The 14613-nt window shown below is 32.5% G+C and overlaps 1 protein-coding gene across 2 annotated transcripts; it reads left to right on the top strand.

Annotated features, from left to right (window-relative positions):
* The first annotated feature begins 6138 nt into the window (after positions 1 to 6138).
* Positions 6139 to 10446, top strand: LOC145578393 (uncharacterized). 2 transcript variants are annotated; one of them, XM_081635715.1, is made up of 8 exons: positions 6139 to 6277; positions 6628 to 6709; positions 6817 to 7375; positions 8359 to 8497; positions 8600 to 8733; positions 9754 to 9816; positions 9926 to 9991; positions 10133 to 10446. In XM_081635715.1, exons 3-8 carry the CDS (start codon positions 7184 to 7186, stop codon positions 10211 to 10213), a joined length of 675 nt encoding a protein of 224 aa, XP_081491841.1. In that variant the 5' UTR covers positions 6139 to 6277; positions 6628 to 6709; positions 6817 to 7183; the 3' UTR covers positions 10214 to 10446. The 2 variants fall into 2 exon arrangements, with proteins under 2 accessions (XP_081491841.1, XP_081491844.1); XM_081635718.1 differs by having other exon boundaries at positions 6619 to 6709.
* Positions 10447 to 14613: the final 4167 nt, after the last annotated feature.

Raw genomic sequence — 14613 nt, 5'->3', positions numbered from 1 at the left:
CCTCTTTATTTTTCCTGTTTATCTCTCTCTACTTCAAAATTTGGATAGGAGTTATCAATTTAAAAAATAATGCATCTAAAAAAACGGAGGAAGCAATAATACTCCCCCTAAGCGCCCCATAGTGATAGGACACATATGCTGATGTAAAACTTTAATCAATAATAACTTTAATTCATTAACTATAACAATTGAATATTAATAATCTACTCATTAAAACGATTACAACAAGTACCCATAACCCCATAAGACTATATTTTTCTTATGTATAATTAACAAATACTGGTCAAAGTAAATTTAACTAAGGGCCTGTTCTCATTATTGTCTGAACTCAGCTGAACTGAATTGAGCTGAACTGAACTGAGTTGAACTGAATTGAGCTGAACTGAACTGAACTGAACAAAACTGAATATTTTATAAAAGAAGGAAATTAATTAGGAGCTGAGCTGAACTGAACTGAACTGAATTGAGCTGAACTGAACTAAATTTCAACGTAAGAGAATAGGCTAAGGCCCTAAGGCCCTGTTCTTTTGAGCTTCTAGACAGAGCATAGCAAATTTTAGCAGAGTAGAGCAGATTGAAGCAGAGCAGAGCAAATTTTATTATTATTATTATAAGTAGTATTATTTTTAATCAGGGCATAACAGCTCTAAACAACAGGGCCTAATAGTGTCAAAATCTCAATTGGGACCCTTTAAAAAAATGGAGGGGGTAATAATTATGAGCAGAACATAGGAAAAACAAAGCAGATAAATACATTTTTAAAAAAAATTGATGTAAGAATTGAATAAATTCATGAAAGAATTAAATAAATTCATGAAAGAATTGAATAAAATCATGAAAAACTCATGAGAGAGAAAGTAAATAAAGAAAGAGTGTGAAAATTGTTTGAGAAAGAAAGAAATAAGTAGAACTGATGAGTTATGCCAGAGCATGTGCTTAATGGACCCCATTTTCTTTCAATCCTAAATTCCTCAACTCTCTCCCTTTTTTGTGCGCGCCAGCTGCCCCTCCATTTTTCAAATATTTTAAAAACAAAATTATAAATTAGCGGACTCCAAATCAAAATTCAAATTTAACCCAATAATACATACGGACTCTAACCAGTAATAATGCTAGTACTACTACTTACAGAAATCAATATTGGAATTTTACACCATCCTTTAGTGATGTTCACTTCACTTTTTTTTTTTTTTTTTTTTTTTTTTATTAATTTTACTAAACTAAAATTATTTTTATTAATTTTCAGCTATTTTTATTCGTTAAAGTTACTAAATATTATTGAATTAAACTGGACTTATCTTTGCTGAATTGAAATTATTTTTACTAAATATTACTCACACCGTTTTTAAATACTTGTTCCATTTCTATTCTTTGCACTAATCATTTATCCTACTTTGACTAATGTTTGTGATTTATACATAAGAAAAAATATAGTCTTGTGGGTACTTGTTAGAATCATCTCAATGAATAGATTATTAATTTTCAATTGTTAAAATTTATACTTATTGATAATTAAATATATTAGTGATCAAAGATTAGCATCGACATACGTGTCCAAGAGAAATGGAGCAAGTATTTAAAAACTGAAGGAGTAATATTTTAAGGTGAAGTGAACAGAGCTTTAACAGAAGGGAAAAACATTATCCCGTAAAATATCGTTAGATTTGTTTCGACATTTAATTTTCAAATAAATATTTTTCTATTTTAATAAGTGTACAATAAACTTGCGTAAAACTGTGTATCAATTAAAGTATAATACTTATTAAAACACGGGAGAGTGAGAGATAGCTCAAGTGGTTAGAACTCCCCTCCCGGTTCCAATAGATCTTGGGATCGATTCTCATCACCCGCCCTTGTGGCTCTCTAAACACCAAAAACTTATTAAAACACGGAGAGAGTATGACCTTTTTTTTTTTTTTTTTTTTTTTTTTACTTTTAAAAAAAATTTCTTCAGTATAAATAACGATTTTAATGGCCAAAATATTACATCAACATACGTAAAATGGCAAATAGTGCAATTAAGGGTTTGTTCTCATTAACTGAACTCAGCTGAATTGAAATGAACTGAAAAGAATATTTTATAAGAGAAGGAAATTAGGAGCTGAACTGAACTGAACTGAAATGAATTTCAACGTATGAGAACAGGCCTAAAAAAAGTAGGCAATTAAAACTTCACATTGTGTAATTGTATAAAAATGGAATAAATAATACTCCCTCATTTTACATATTTACTCCATTTTTCATTTTCGGTCGTTTTTAAGTACCTATTTCATTTTTTTATTTGAAAACTTTTACAATATTTAATTAATTCCTATGATCTAGTAAACCCAACATAAATCATACAAATTATTTTATTAATTTCACATTTTCTCAACTACTTTTCCTTTTTTATAATTTTTTATTATTTCACTCATCCCACTACTTTCATACCGAGTATATATATGGAGTATGAAGAATTTTATTACTTTCTCCAATTTTTTACATTCTTGCTTCTCTTTATTATGTGAGGCATAAATGTTAGAAATAGAAATGTAATTTAAGGACAGAGTGAGTAATTTAAAACTATAAGCTTCTAGTAGCATTCGGTAGTTCCCTCCCCAAAAATTGAAACAGTAAGTATATTTGCTAGGATAAGATCCGACAGCTGGTCCTCTGACACGTGTACGTCATTCTTTTGTCCTTCTTGGGATTCCCTCCCTCCTTTTTTTTCTTCTCAAAATTAGAAAGCCACAAGCCGAGCCGAGCCGAGCCGATAGTAGTTACTTATGAAAAGACGAAAAAGCCCTTAAGAGGGAGATAACGACGTACTAGTAGCTAGGAACATAAAGGCGGGAGAAGATCTTGGCCGTTGATTACGTTGTCGGACGTGGGTAAGGTGAACATACGTACACTAACACTGGCGCCTTGCGCCCAATTATCACCCTAATTTAATATTATTAAAAAAGTGGGCTCCATTTTTCAAACCCACATCAATTATTTATGACCCGCCTCATTCATTACTCTCTTCTATCCCATTTTTCTTCCTTATTTACACTTTTTTCTTTTTTTTTAAGTAGGCTTACTAGAAGATTAACTTTTTTTCCTTTTTATTTTTTTTTTATTTTTTTTTTATGTTTTATGTTTTTTTTTTTTTGAAAAAAATAAGTACCCAATCCATAATTTGCAAATTTTTACTCTGTAGCAGTTAAGGGTGAGTACTTTTATATTATTCAGATTCATACAAGACTTTCTCCAAATTTACACATTATCCCAAGACTCACTCCAAACTCATTTAATCTTTTTTAAAATATTTTTATTTTTTTGTAAAATATCTTTTTTTATTTTTTTAAAAATTATTGTAAACTTTTGGTTGGTGAGGTGGCTAATTTTCATTGGCCTTGCAAAGTCGTGACATGGGTTTGGATTTTCCAAACTCCATGTAAGACTCACATGAGTCTTTGATGAGTTTATTGCAAGAATAAACTCATGTTGAGACTTTGCACAAGACTTGCAATAAACTTACCCTAAGAGTTGATGAATTATTGCATTTGTTTACCTACATATAAGATTTATAGGGTAGATTTTATGATTGGCCATGTTATCAAAATAATTTTACTTTTTGAAATGACGCATTATATTAATCAAATACAAATATACAACTTGGTGAAACGTATTTAAACTGTAATAGATCGATAAGTAGGTCAAACTACTGGGTAACTAAAATAATCAATGTAAAATGTTAATGCTACCATATATACTCAAGCATGTCAAGTAAACCAATTAATAGCTCAATATTTTTGAATTAAGTTATCATTTGATTTAGTTATTTGAACTTATTATGATTTATAGAAATTGAAAACGAATAGTTGTAAATTGAACTTGGTAGCTCCTATTTGGCTTTATGTAAAAAAAAAAAATTGAACTTATTAATCATGAGGCCTTAAATATTTAATGTCATTGTCAAGACTAACAATCAAATGTAAATTTAATTATGAGGATTGCATAATTGTGAAATCAACTAAAAAATCCACTTGTTATGTATTTGAATAAGTGCATCAATTTGACATTTATACTGTTTACATATCAACTTTGACTTGATTTTATACTTCGGAGTATTATATATTTGGTTAAATGTTATTACCACATCTGTTAATTATTTGTCGACAACTTTGAATAGTGCAAAAAATTGAAATGGAGCAAGTATTTAAAAACGGAAAAAACAGAGGGAGTATATTATAGGACGGAGGGAGTATATTGGTCAAAGTATAACACATTTAAAATATATATATATATATATAAAATTCTCCCTCCGTTTTTTAAGCTAGAGTTCCGTTTTTAGAAATTTCTTACAATTTAATAATATATATCTTTATCCATTTATGTTCCAACTCTTTCTTATTATATGATTTATCATTTCTCCAATGGTCTCACTTCCTTAGTTTCTCTCACACAACTTTATTTTTTTTTTTAATAAAATAAGGGGTCGTTTGGTTCATACAGGGTAACCGGAATGGAATGAACAAAGAGAATGAAATAGAATAGAATGAAAATACCTTAGTTTTGCTTTGTTGTTTGTTTTTAAAACTAAGGGAAACAATCCCACCACCACACCACCATACCACCACCACCACAACCACCACACATTTCATTAAATTTTTCATCTGTCTCGGCCACCAAACCCCTCGCCGCCCTTCGCCAGCCCTCCACCACCCCTTGCCGACCTTCGCCGGCTCTCCCCCATCCCTCGCTGGCCCTAAACACGACTCATCCCTCCCTCGAAATACCTCCCTTAGGCAAGGAAAACCCTAGAAACTAGTCTCACTTCCTGTAAAACCCATCGGCCAGCCCTCCCCCTCCTCGCTGGCCCTAAACACGACTCATCCCTCCCTCGAAATACCTCCCTTAGGCAAAGAAAACCCTAGAAACTAGTTTCACTTCCTATAAAACCCATCGGCCAGCCCTCGCCTAGGGCTCGGAGGGTGGTGGGAGAGGCGGTTGACGGTTTTAAGGGGAGGGAGAAGTGTTTTTAGGGTTTTTTGAGGGGATGTAGGAAGTTTTACGAGGAAGGAGGCAGATTTGCGGGGCAAGGGGAAGGGTGGAGGAGGCGGTGCAACGAATTTCAGGGGAGGAGCGGTGCGGCGGGCGGTTGTCAGGGGAGGAGCAGTGCGGCGGTGAGTGATTTTCCGATGGTGAGGATAGGCAAAAGGGTGGTGCTATGGTGGTGAGGTGGTGGCTCAGGAATGGAATGGAAATACCTAGGGGGGTGGGGAATCAACTTAGAGGGGTTTGGGGGAATGGGAAAAATAGGCTAACAAAACAACAACAAAGGGAATGAGGGTAGTTGATTCCCATTCCCTTTGATGATTAACCCCAACCAAACGGCCCCTAATAACCTTATTTATCCTACTAACATCTTATAAAATACGATTTTTTAATCAAGCCTTGTAAAACTCCGTGGAATTTCATCTCTAGCCTTTAAAAAAAAACGAAGGGAGTACTTTGTGTATATATATATTTTTTGGCCCCACACCTAAACACTTAGTCATCAACCAAGCCACGCCAAAACATTAAATAAAATAAAGTCCCAACTTTTATCTAGTGACACTAGACTGTGTACAAAATATATCTATCCTAGGAAGCAATTGGATTTAACAAAAGATAGAAAAAGCGAAGCCAAAATCTAGCTTCTTCTTTCCTCAATCCGGAATATAAGAAAGAAAGGAAAAAAAAAAACTTATTTTTACATTTTTTTAAAAAATGGATCCTATACAGAAACAAAGCAACTCACCATTGACCGAAATATCACCCAATGCAAAAGACACCGTGGACAAAACGCCAAATCCTTTTTTTATTTTTCCATTTTTAAAAATAAAAAAAATCACAGCCGAGCCAAGCCGAGCCGAGAAGCCGGGAAATAAAGCAAAGACTAAAAGAGCGTGAACGGGTAATAGCCGGTAAAAACAGGTGGAGCCGGTAATAAAGCCAAATAAGCCGTACGATAATTACAGGGTCGTTCCCATGGCAGTTGGTAAGCATTTAGTGCGTGCTTCTCTTTCTCTCTCCTCTATTTCTCACTCACTTCTCACTCATTATTATTATTATTTCAATTTTAATTTTACTGTTTTTTTTTTTTTTTATTTTGATTTAGTGAGAGAAAATTTCATGTAGTAACTGCTCTCATTTTCTCTCTCTAAAAACTCCATATTTTTTTTTTCATCTTCTTAATAATAGATCCGTTACAATAATTTTTTCATCCTCCTGCATTCTGTTCTATTCTCTGTAATTGCTACATTATGAGGTATAATTTTGGGTTTTGTGTTATTTGATTTTTTTGAATTTCTGGGGTTGGTTTTGATTTTTTTTTTTTAAATGTTTGCATTGAATTTGACAAAAATGGGTGTTTCTCAAAACCTTTCTTTTTGAAGTAATGTCATTTTTTTAAAACTTTTGATGTATTGGAATTTGGGTTTGTGTAATCATCTTCTTGATTCATGTGCTTTCTTTTTCTGGGAAATTCTGATCAATGGGTTTAAAATTCAAATTTCTATGAATGAATTTGTTCTTCTGAATTCTTCTTATACGGAGTAGTTAGCTACTATGATTAATTATTAATACTCCGTACTGTTTTTATTTTTTAAGTGCATGCAGATTTTGAAGGAAGATGAAGAAGTTCATTTATTCTCATTGGAAATGATTAGTTAGATTGAGCTTCAGTCATTTATGAATCCAGGTCAGACCATAATCATACCTTATTTTTGAATTTATTTTTCAATAATGTAGTTTACTCCGTATATGATTAATGATATTAATCTGATTTAATCTGTTATACATTTTCAGGGATTATAATTGACTCTCAGAAATTCTCAGCATCTGGGTTTCTTACATTCCATAAGTGGTAACTGGTAACTTATTGTACAGTTGGGGTAAATTTGACAAAAAAAGAAAAAATTGATCTGGGATTCAATTTGAAGCTTTGGAGATTATCAGGCTATGGATTGTGATTAGGGTAGCAATTACTTCGATTCAATTTCGTCGAGAAATAGGATCTAATTGTGTATTGGGATTGTTTGATCAATTGGTACAAAATCCAATTAGTGCTAAATTTAGAAATAGAGGGTATTTAGGGTTAGATTATTGGTGATTTAGGGTTGGATTAATTCGTTGACAAGAAAGTAAATTTGGGTAAAAAAAAAAAGTGAAGAAAATGATTGAATCAGAGCTATGTGCATCAAGGGTGATGTCACCATTTAGAGAAGAAAGTGGGGATGAAGAGCTTTCAGTATTACCAAGGCACACAAAAGTTATTGTGACTGGAAATAATAGAACTAAATCAGTTTTAGTTGGTTTACAAGGTGTTGTTAAGAAGGCTGTTGGTCTTGGTGGTTGGCATTGGCTGGTAAAATTTCTTACTTATAATACTTTATTGTATAACTCTAATACTATTATTTAGGATTGGTTTTATGCACATTGTTTAAGTTTATGATATAGTTTGATTAAATACTAAATAATACAGTATATTCAACTTTTGTGTTGGTTAAGATTCATACATTGTTTGTAATTACTGTTTGTCTTCTTCAATGATTGAATTTTATTATTGCTTTTGTACTAAATAAATCAATATAACCGGCTAGTTTATGCTGGAGTTTATATAATTCCCGACCCGAGTTATTTTTATAAATACTAAATAGTACAATGTTCTTTTGTGTTTGTTAAGATTCGTATTATTTGTGATTAGTTGTTTTCTGTAGGAAATGCATTTCTTAATGTTTTTGTACTAATTTATACATAGGGGTATATCCGTATTTATAATGTTCCAGGGTATTGTTGGATTCTTGAATATTAAATAGCATTTTGCACGGGGTGTCCTGAAATCAGCTGGCTTTGTGTTTTATTCCCTACTGTGATTTTAGTGAGGATAAAATGATCGAATACTGAAACGTTATTCTGATCAAAGTAACGCTGAAAAGCTTTCAGGCGATTGTCGTTTACGAGTAAAGCATGATTACTACTGTTATAGTTTTTGTTTAAATTGATTTTTTTTTTTTTTAAATATGCTAATCATTTTCTGGCATGGCATGATTTTTGTAGTGGGAAGACTTTAATATGTCATTTGGACCGACAGTTTGTACAAATTCTTCCAAAAAAGAAAATTTTAAAAATAGCGCGGTGAAAAGACCCAAAAAGTGTTGTCATTCTTTGTCAACTATGTAGCATTTTGTAATGTTCATTGAAGCTTTGCTTTTATTTATTATATGGTATATGAATGAATTGTTTAGCTTCTTTTTATTCTCTGCCTGCTGGTTGCTTACTGGGTGTGGAAAAGCAACATTGTTGCTTTCTCTTTTTTGTGATTATTGAGAATTGCATGATTTGTTGTAGGTCTTGAAGAATGGGATTGAGGTGAAGCTGCAACGGAATGCATTGAGTGTTCTAGAACCCCCTACGGGTAATGAAGAAGATGATGAGCTTGATCACTCAAGTAGCAGCTCTGATCTTGGAGAAAAGGACCATGATTTTGGTAAGCTACAGCAATAGTTCAGCTTCTTTCCTCCTTAAATGTATACATGAGCATTAAAGTGCTTTTGTGTTCTACTTTTTGATTGCTGGTAATACGCTGCAGCTAGTATGGAGTTCCACAAAGTGAGCAAACCAAGAGTGCGCCATACTAGACCATGGGGTCCGACAGCTTCCGCTAAGTCAAACCACCGGAATTGCTTGAAGGAACTCCACTCCAACATTCATACCTCTAACTGTGTAAGATGCTTAGCGAACTTTGTGGGCATTGTATATTAGCATAGCACATATTAGCAAATAGCAATAGAGCAACGAATTCGGTTGAGAGTTGATATAAGGAATTAGGGTGCATATGACTATATGAGTCCTCTATTAATTCATCTTAATAAAATCATGTTGGGGATATAGAAACTCACAAGTATATTTTCTTTTCATCACAATTCCGATAACATAAAAGGGTCCATGTCGATGCCTAGTAACACCCCTATTTGTCTTTTATGACCCCAAAAACACCCCTCTGAGATGTTGGTCACAGTAATTGCTCTATTTCTGATAAGATTGCGTAAATCTTTTATATGTTTGGCCATTCTGGGTATAAAGTGCAAAATTTTCATTAATAACAAAATGACCTTGTATTGTATTTTTAGGGGTAATTGAGCTATTAACATAAATTTTTATGATCCCGCTCTTTGGTATATTAAATTCTTGTCCACATCTTTCTTTTTTTTGACTGCTGTCGAGATAGCTCTTTCAATTGGATTTCATTCTATTATTCATACTTTTGTGTCTGGAAGAGAGAGTTGAAAGTGTTTACCTTTGGACAAGTAGGTATATCATTACTTTGCTAAGTGGTTGTAACTAATTCCACTGTAGGAATAATTGGATACATAAGATGGGGAACAAAAGCTTATTTTATATGCCTCATCCTGTTTCATCGTTTTTTTTGTTGTTTTTTTGCACAATCCTCATGTCGCGGGTTGTATTATATCTAATTGCGAGTTAACTTAAGATATTTTGGGCCCTACATTAATTCTATGTTCAAATGTTCAATGGAAAAAACCTGTCATGCAGATCTTTGGAAATAATGTTGTTATTGTTATAAATCAAATTACATGATTATATGTGGTCCTGAAATTTTGCCACAAAGAATATCAAAATTAAGGTTTAACGATATAATTAGGGTATTGTTCCTTTTAATAATACAAAGTGTAATGAAGTATGTGGTCCTAATGCCTGCTTTCCTGTTCTTGAATTTGCCAGAGGCTGGACTTTGCAAAGCTCGGAAGTGATTCACTGTGGAGATATTTGAGCCGGTTTCACCTGGTTAGTTTCATATACGAAATACCCCCTAAACAATTCATCAATCTTTTTAAAAACTCAGACATCCACAATATTGCCTAATATTCTTGATTTTGATTACCAAATCCTCCAGGGGAGCATGAATTCTAGCTCGAAGGAGCAGATGGTTAATATAGTGCAGCGCCACTTTGCTTCACAGGTTTTTCACTCAATTCCTCGTTCTTTTTTTTATTTTTTATGTTGATTTAGGATTCTCATCCTGTCTAATATAATGCTATAGCTGCTGTTCAGTAGACAGACTATCACAGTTACTAATCATTGATTTATTTTGACATTACAGCAAGTTGATGAAGTACAAGTGATTGCAGACTTCATTCGTGCAGCCAAGAAACTGAGGAGCAGTAACAGAAGTAGGGAGTGAAAATATCCAGGTGTTGATCTAGAAAATGCTCTATGTAATTATATTATATATATACATAAATCTTAGCCTAACTTTTAGATTAAATCTAACTGAAAGACCATGGTTTTGGAGAGAGTTAGTTCATTTACCGTAGCTGTCTAGAACTCGCTCTCGACTCGGATTCTAACCTTGTAATCTGGTGTGTAGGCTAGAAGGCCCAGTTAATATTTATAACCTGAGTTCTCTCTGTCATATATTCAAGTTCTTGAGAATCATGATTCTGTGTCTTCTAATGCTAGACTAGATTTGGGCATGAGATTGCAGATTTGCAGGTTGATAACATGTATTATGCAGTATATAATTTACTTTAGTGATGCTTTTTGACTTATTTTTTCCACATACTCCAAATTACTTGGTAGGCAGGCTATAATTTGTGTTTTCTTTTTCCTATTTACTTTTCATTTTTATGATTGTGAACCGTGCTCTTCTTTTTATGATAGACGGCATACACCAATAATAATTGAACCAACAAAAAAAGTGGGGCCATTGGATTTAATTAATTACTTGTAATTTTAACTAATTGGAGAGAGAGATAATTTGTTCTTTAACACACTAATTCCTTGTTTTTTCCATCTTTAGATTGTTGGTGTTTTTTTTTTTGTATAATGACCTTGTTACTTTTGTTTTAACTTTGATTAAGGAAAAATTAATGTATGGATACAACGCTGACTAGTTAATGCAAGACAAATTCATGTAAGACTTGCTCTTATCAAGTAATACTTGGTCTATAGGTAAGGATTTTTTCAAAATCATGAACTAAACTAATTGAGAAGAAAGAGTTCTAGCATAACAATGATGCTTATACCCATCGAGTTTTTATTAACATCCCTTCATTCCTTGTCCTCTTTAACAGTAAACACCCCTAAAGGTCTACCTGCCTTCTATCGTAGCCACCATATTCGCCATTCAATCCGCGTTACTCAACGCGCGAGAAACAGCCAAGCTTTGAACCTCTAGAAGCAACTTATTCAGTGATTTGGTCACAGGCTTGTCCACTGTAATGGAGGCCACAGGCCAGTCAAGCCACTATTAAGTAATAGCTTGGGTAGTGGACTAGTAGTGGTAATAAGGCCAATAAAAACTTCAGGTCAATGTAATTGAAGTGGTTACGTAAAAACTTTATGTAAAAGAAATAGGAGGAGAGCTTACAAGTTCGAAGAAGAATTTGTATTAAAAACAATTAATGATAGGATTAACACATATATTCCCACCATTTTCCATTGTTCTTTTTGCTTCGACTATATAGAGTGTACACGCTTATGAATTAATGCATCTCTGATCATATAGAACAAAAATCCATATATCACTATGTTTTTTCTAATATTTTGATAAGAATTTAGAATATTTCTCTAACTGTAAGCGTCAAGATTATAAATGAGAACAGAAACAAACGGAAACAGTACCTTATAAAATGGTACTAGATTATAACATGGGAGTATAGGACAACTTATACTACGTATGAACAATAACTTTAATTCCCCTATGTGATAGAAATATTAAATATAAAATAGTTACATACTATGAAATTTGAAATATCGAGTTGTTTTTGTTGCAAAAAATATCGAGTTGTTTGGATAATGATGAGTATTTTAGTTTGAAAATTTGTTGTAGGGTACTAATAGTCACATAAAAAAATTAAAAAAACCTTCAAATTTGAGGGTTCAAAAGGATATTTATGAGTTTTTGTGAAAGTATAAATTACAAGTATATTTTAAATCTGAATTAAAATCATATAAAGTACGAAGTATTATTCAGTTAAAGATACGAAGTATTCCTATCTCATTTTAAAAGTATAAGTAAACTCTTATTAATAGTGTTGAGACTATTATGCCTCTAAAAATGTTTATTTACATATTTACTCCTTTTAAAAGATGACCCCACTTTATGAATAGTGTTGAAACGATTATGTCCCTATAATATTTATTTACATATTTGCTTACATAATTTTTTTTTTTTTTTAAAATAAAAAAAATCTTAAAAATAGCGTGTGGACATTTATACCCCTAAAAAATATTTATTTACATATTTTTCCTAATTAACGCTAATAACAACTTTAAACCAAATGAATTTCTTGGTCAAGGCTAGTCTTTATAAAAGTATTATAGAGGTTCATGACCCAATTGTACACTAAAAGAGTTTATATAAACTTATACTCTACAACAAAGATGTGCCACGTCTAGATGGTTAGGGCATGTTCATATTTACTGAATTGAGCTGAACTGAATTGAACTGAACTGAATTGAACTGATCGAGTTGATCTGATTGGATTTGAACTGAATAATAAATATTTCATTAGAGAAGGATATTAGGAGCTGAACTGAACTGAACTGATTGGAGCTGAACTAAACTGAATTGAAATTAAGCTGAAGTGAACATACCCTTAGAATATAGGCTTTATGAATATTTAATGACAAACTACCCTTACTTAATACTCCCTCTGTCCCAGTTTACTTGCAACATTTTAACTTGACACGCTTGCCGATGCATATGTTTGACCGCCGATATCTTTATTATACATTTATCAAAGCTATAGAAAACTTATATTAAGAAACTATACATTAAAATAGAGCCAATAATATCTTACATGACTATATTGACTTTTATATAATAGCTGAAAAAAAATGGTCAAAGTGAGATGTGTGAATAATGTAAAAAGTCAAAACGTTGCGAGTAATTTGGGACGGAGGGAGTAGATAAAAGATCAAGCCCCAATTTACAAGCTTGAACAAATTATTATGTTTAATTTTTGCAAATAAGTTGCATTAAAAATTGTGTTTTTAATTTAAAAAAATATATTTTTATTGTTTGTGGGCCACTATGACAAGTTGAATAGATTTTTGGAGTTAACGGTATTAACTCACCGTTTGTTACTATTCATCTTCTTTCTCCTACCTTTTCTCAAATCTTCTATCGGCAACACCACCATAGCCACCATCTAGTCCACCACCATCCGAAACCCATCACAACCACCAACACCCTGTTTGCCTTCCGCCGATCAAACCCACAAAAGCCTTCCCCTTCGTCCCGTCGTCTTCCTCTTCTTCCCATAGTCCTCCTCTTTCTTCAACAACAATGGCCATTTCGCGGCGAAACAAAAAGATAACCTATTAGATTATAGTGTAAATTAGGGTTATATCAACCCTTTAGGGAAAACCTTTCATTCACGACGACATTTTGAACTGACATAGGTGGTAGGTATAAGTGGTTTCTAGGTTTGGGACTTTGGGTTTCAGATTTCCACCATTGAAATTGAAGGTTGAAGGAGGAGAGAGAAAATCAAAAAATACCAAAAGGTTTAAGGAGGAGAGAAAAATGACATTTAACCTAAAGTTAGATATAATTGGCATATACACCCCTTGATAAACAATTTTTGTTTTTTAAGGTTATAAACTTATATTTTCTCTAGATAAAATGACAAAGTTATCCCTCATTTATTAGATGAAATGACCATAATATCCCTAATTTATTTTTGTACATGATTATTCTACTTCTCCAAATTGCTTAAAGTGCAGATTGATTACAGTATACAATGTGCATGATGATGGTTTAAGCTTTAATGGCATTTTAAAAAAATGATATATAAATAAAAATCACATGACATTTACAAAGAGATTTAAACCTAATAAATACATGACATTGATTAAGTAAAAACATTCTTTTAGCAGAGTTACAATCGTCATTGCAAATAGTATATTTTCATATCATATTCCATATCGTTATGATTTACAATCTTCTTTGAAAAAGGAGTCCATCTATCGATTTGTTGTAGCCGTGAAGAGAATTTTTGTATGGGTCACGTGGTTGTAATCAAAACATTAACCTCTTTTTCAAACTCGCACAAATCTTTATCCATGAAATAACTTATACTAATGTACCATGCTGAACTCAAAAAAAGAAACAAAAACTAGAATAAAGCCCACCATAGGGGCACTTAGGGCATGATCTCATACGTTTATTTTCAGTTCTGTTCAGTTCAGTTCAGTTCAGCTCCTAATTTCCTTCTCTTATAAAATATTCATTTCATTTCAGTTCAGCTCAGCTCAGATCAGTTTAGTTCAGTTCAGCTCAGCTCAGCTCAGCTCAGTTCAGTTCAGTTCAGTTCAGCTGAGTTCAGTCAATGAGAACAGACCCTTACTACATTCAAACCCACTAATCCCACTATAAAGTACTTACTACCTCTAAAGAATGTAGTTTTATTGAATTTAATAACAAAAAAAAACACACTATATTTTGGTCTGAAATACAGAATATTTTTCAAAGAACATATTTATAATATACTATGTAGTTATTGAACGTTATAACTTATTTTATTCATGTTAATATATGTTAACTCGGCTAATTATATGATTTTGTATGAAGTA

This window comes from Chenopodium album, chromosome 2 (genome assembly GCF_948465745.1).
Source record: "Chenopodium album chromosome 2, dcCheAlbu1.1, whole genome shotgun sequence".
Lineage (NCBI taxonomy): Eukaryota > Viridiplantae > Streptophyta > Magnoliopsida > Caryophyllales > Amaranthaceae > Chenopodium > Chenopodium album.
This window is presented reverse-complemented; position numbering and strand designations above follow the sequence as displayed.

What these genes read in the sequence shown, in the direction of transcription:
- LOC145578393 (XM_081635715.1), top strand. Translation starts at nt 7,184, where the DNA reads ATGATTGAATCAGAGCTATGTGCATCAAGGGTGATGTCACCATTTAGA. An exon ending in AGAAAAGGACCATGATTTTG is followed by an intron (nt 8,498 to 8,599) that starts GTAAGCTACAGC and finishes AATACGCTGCAG; the next exon opens with CTAGTATGGAGTTCCACAAA. An exon ending in AGCGCCACTTTGCTTCACAG is followed by an intron (nt 9,992 to 10,132) that starts GTTTTTCACTCA and finishes TTGACATTACAG; the next exon opens with CAAGTTGATGAAGTACAAGT.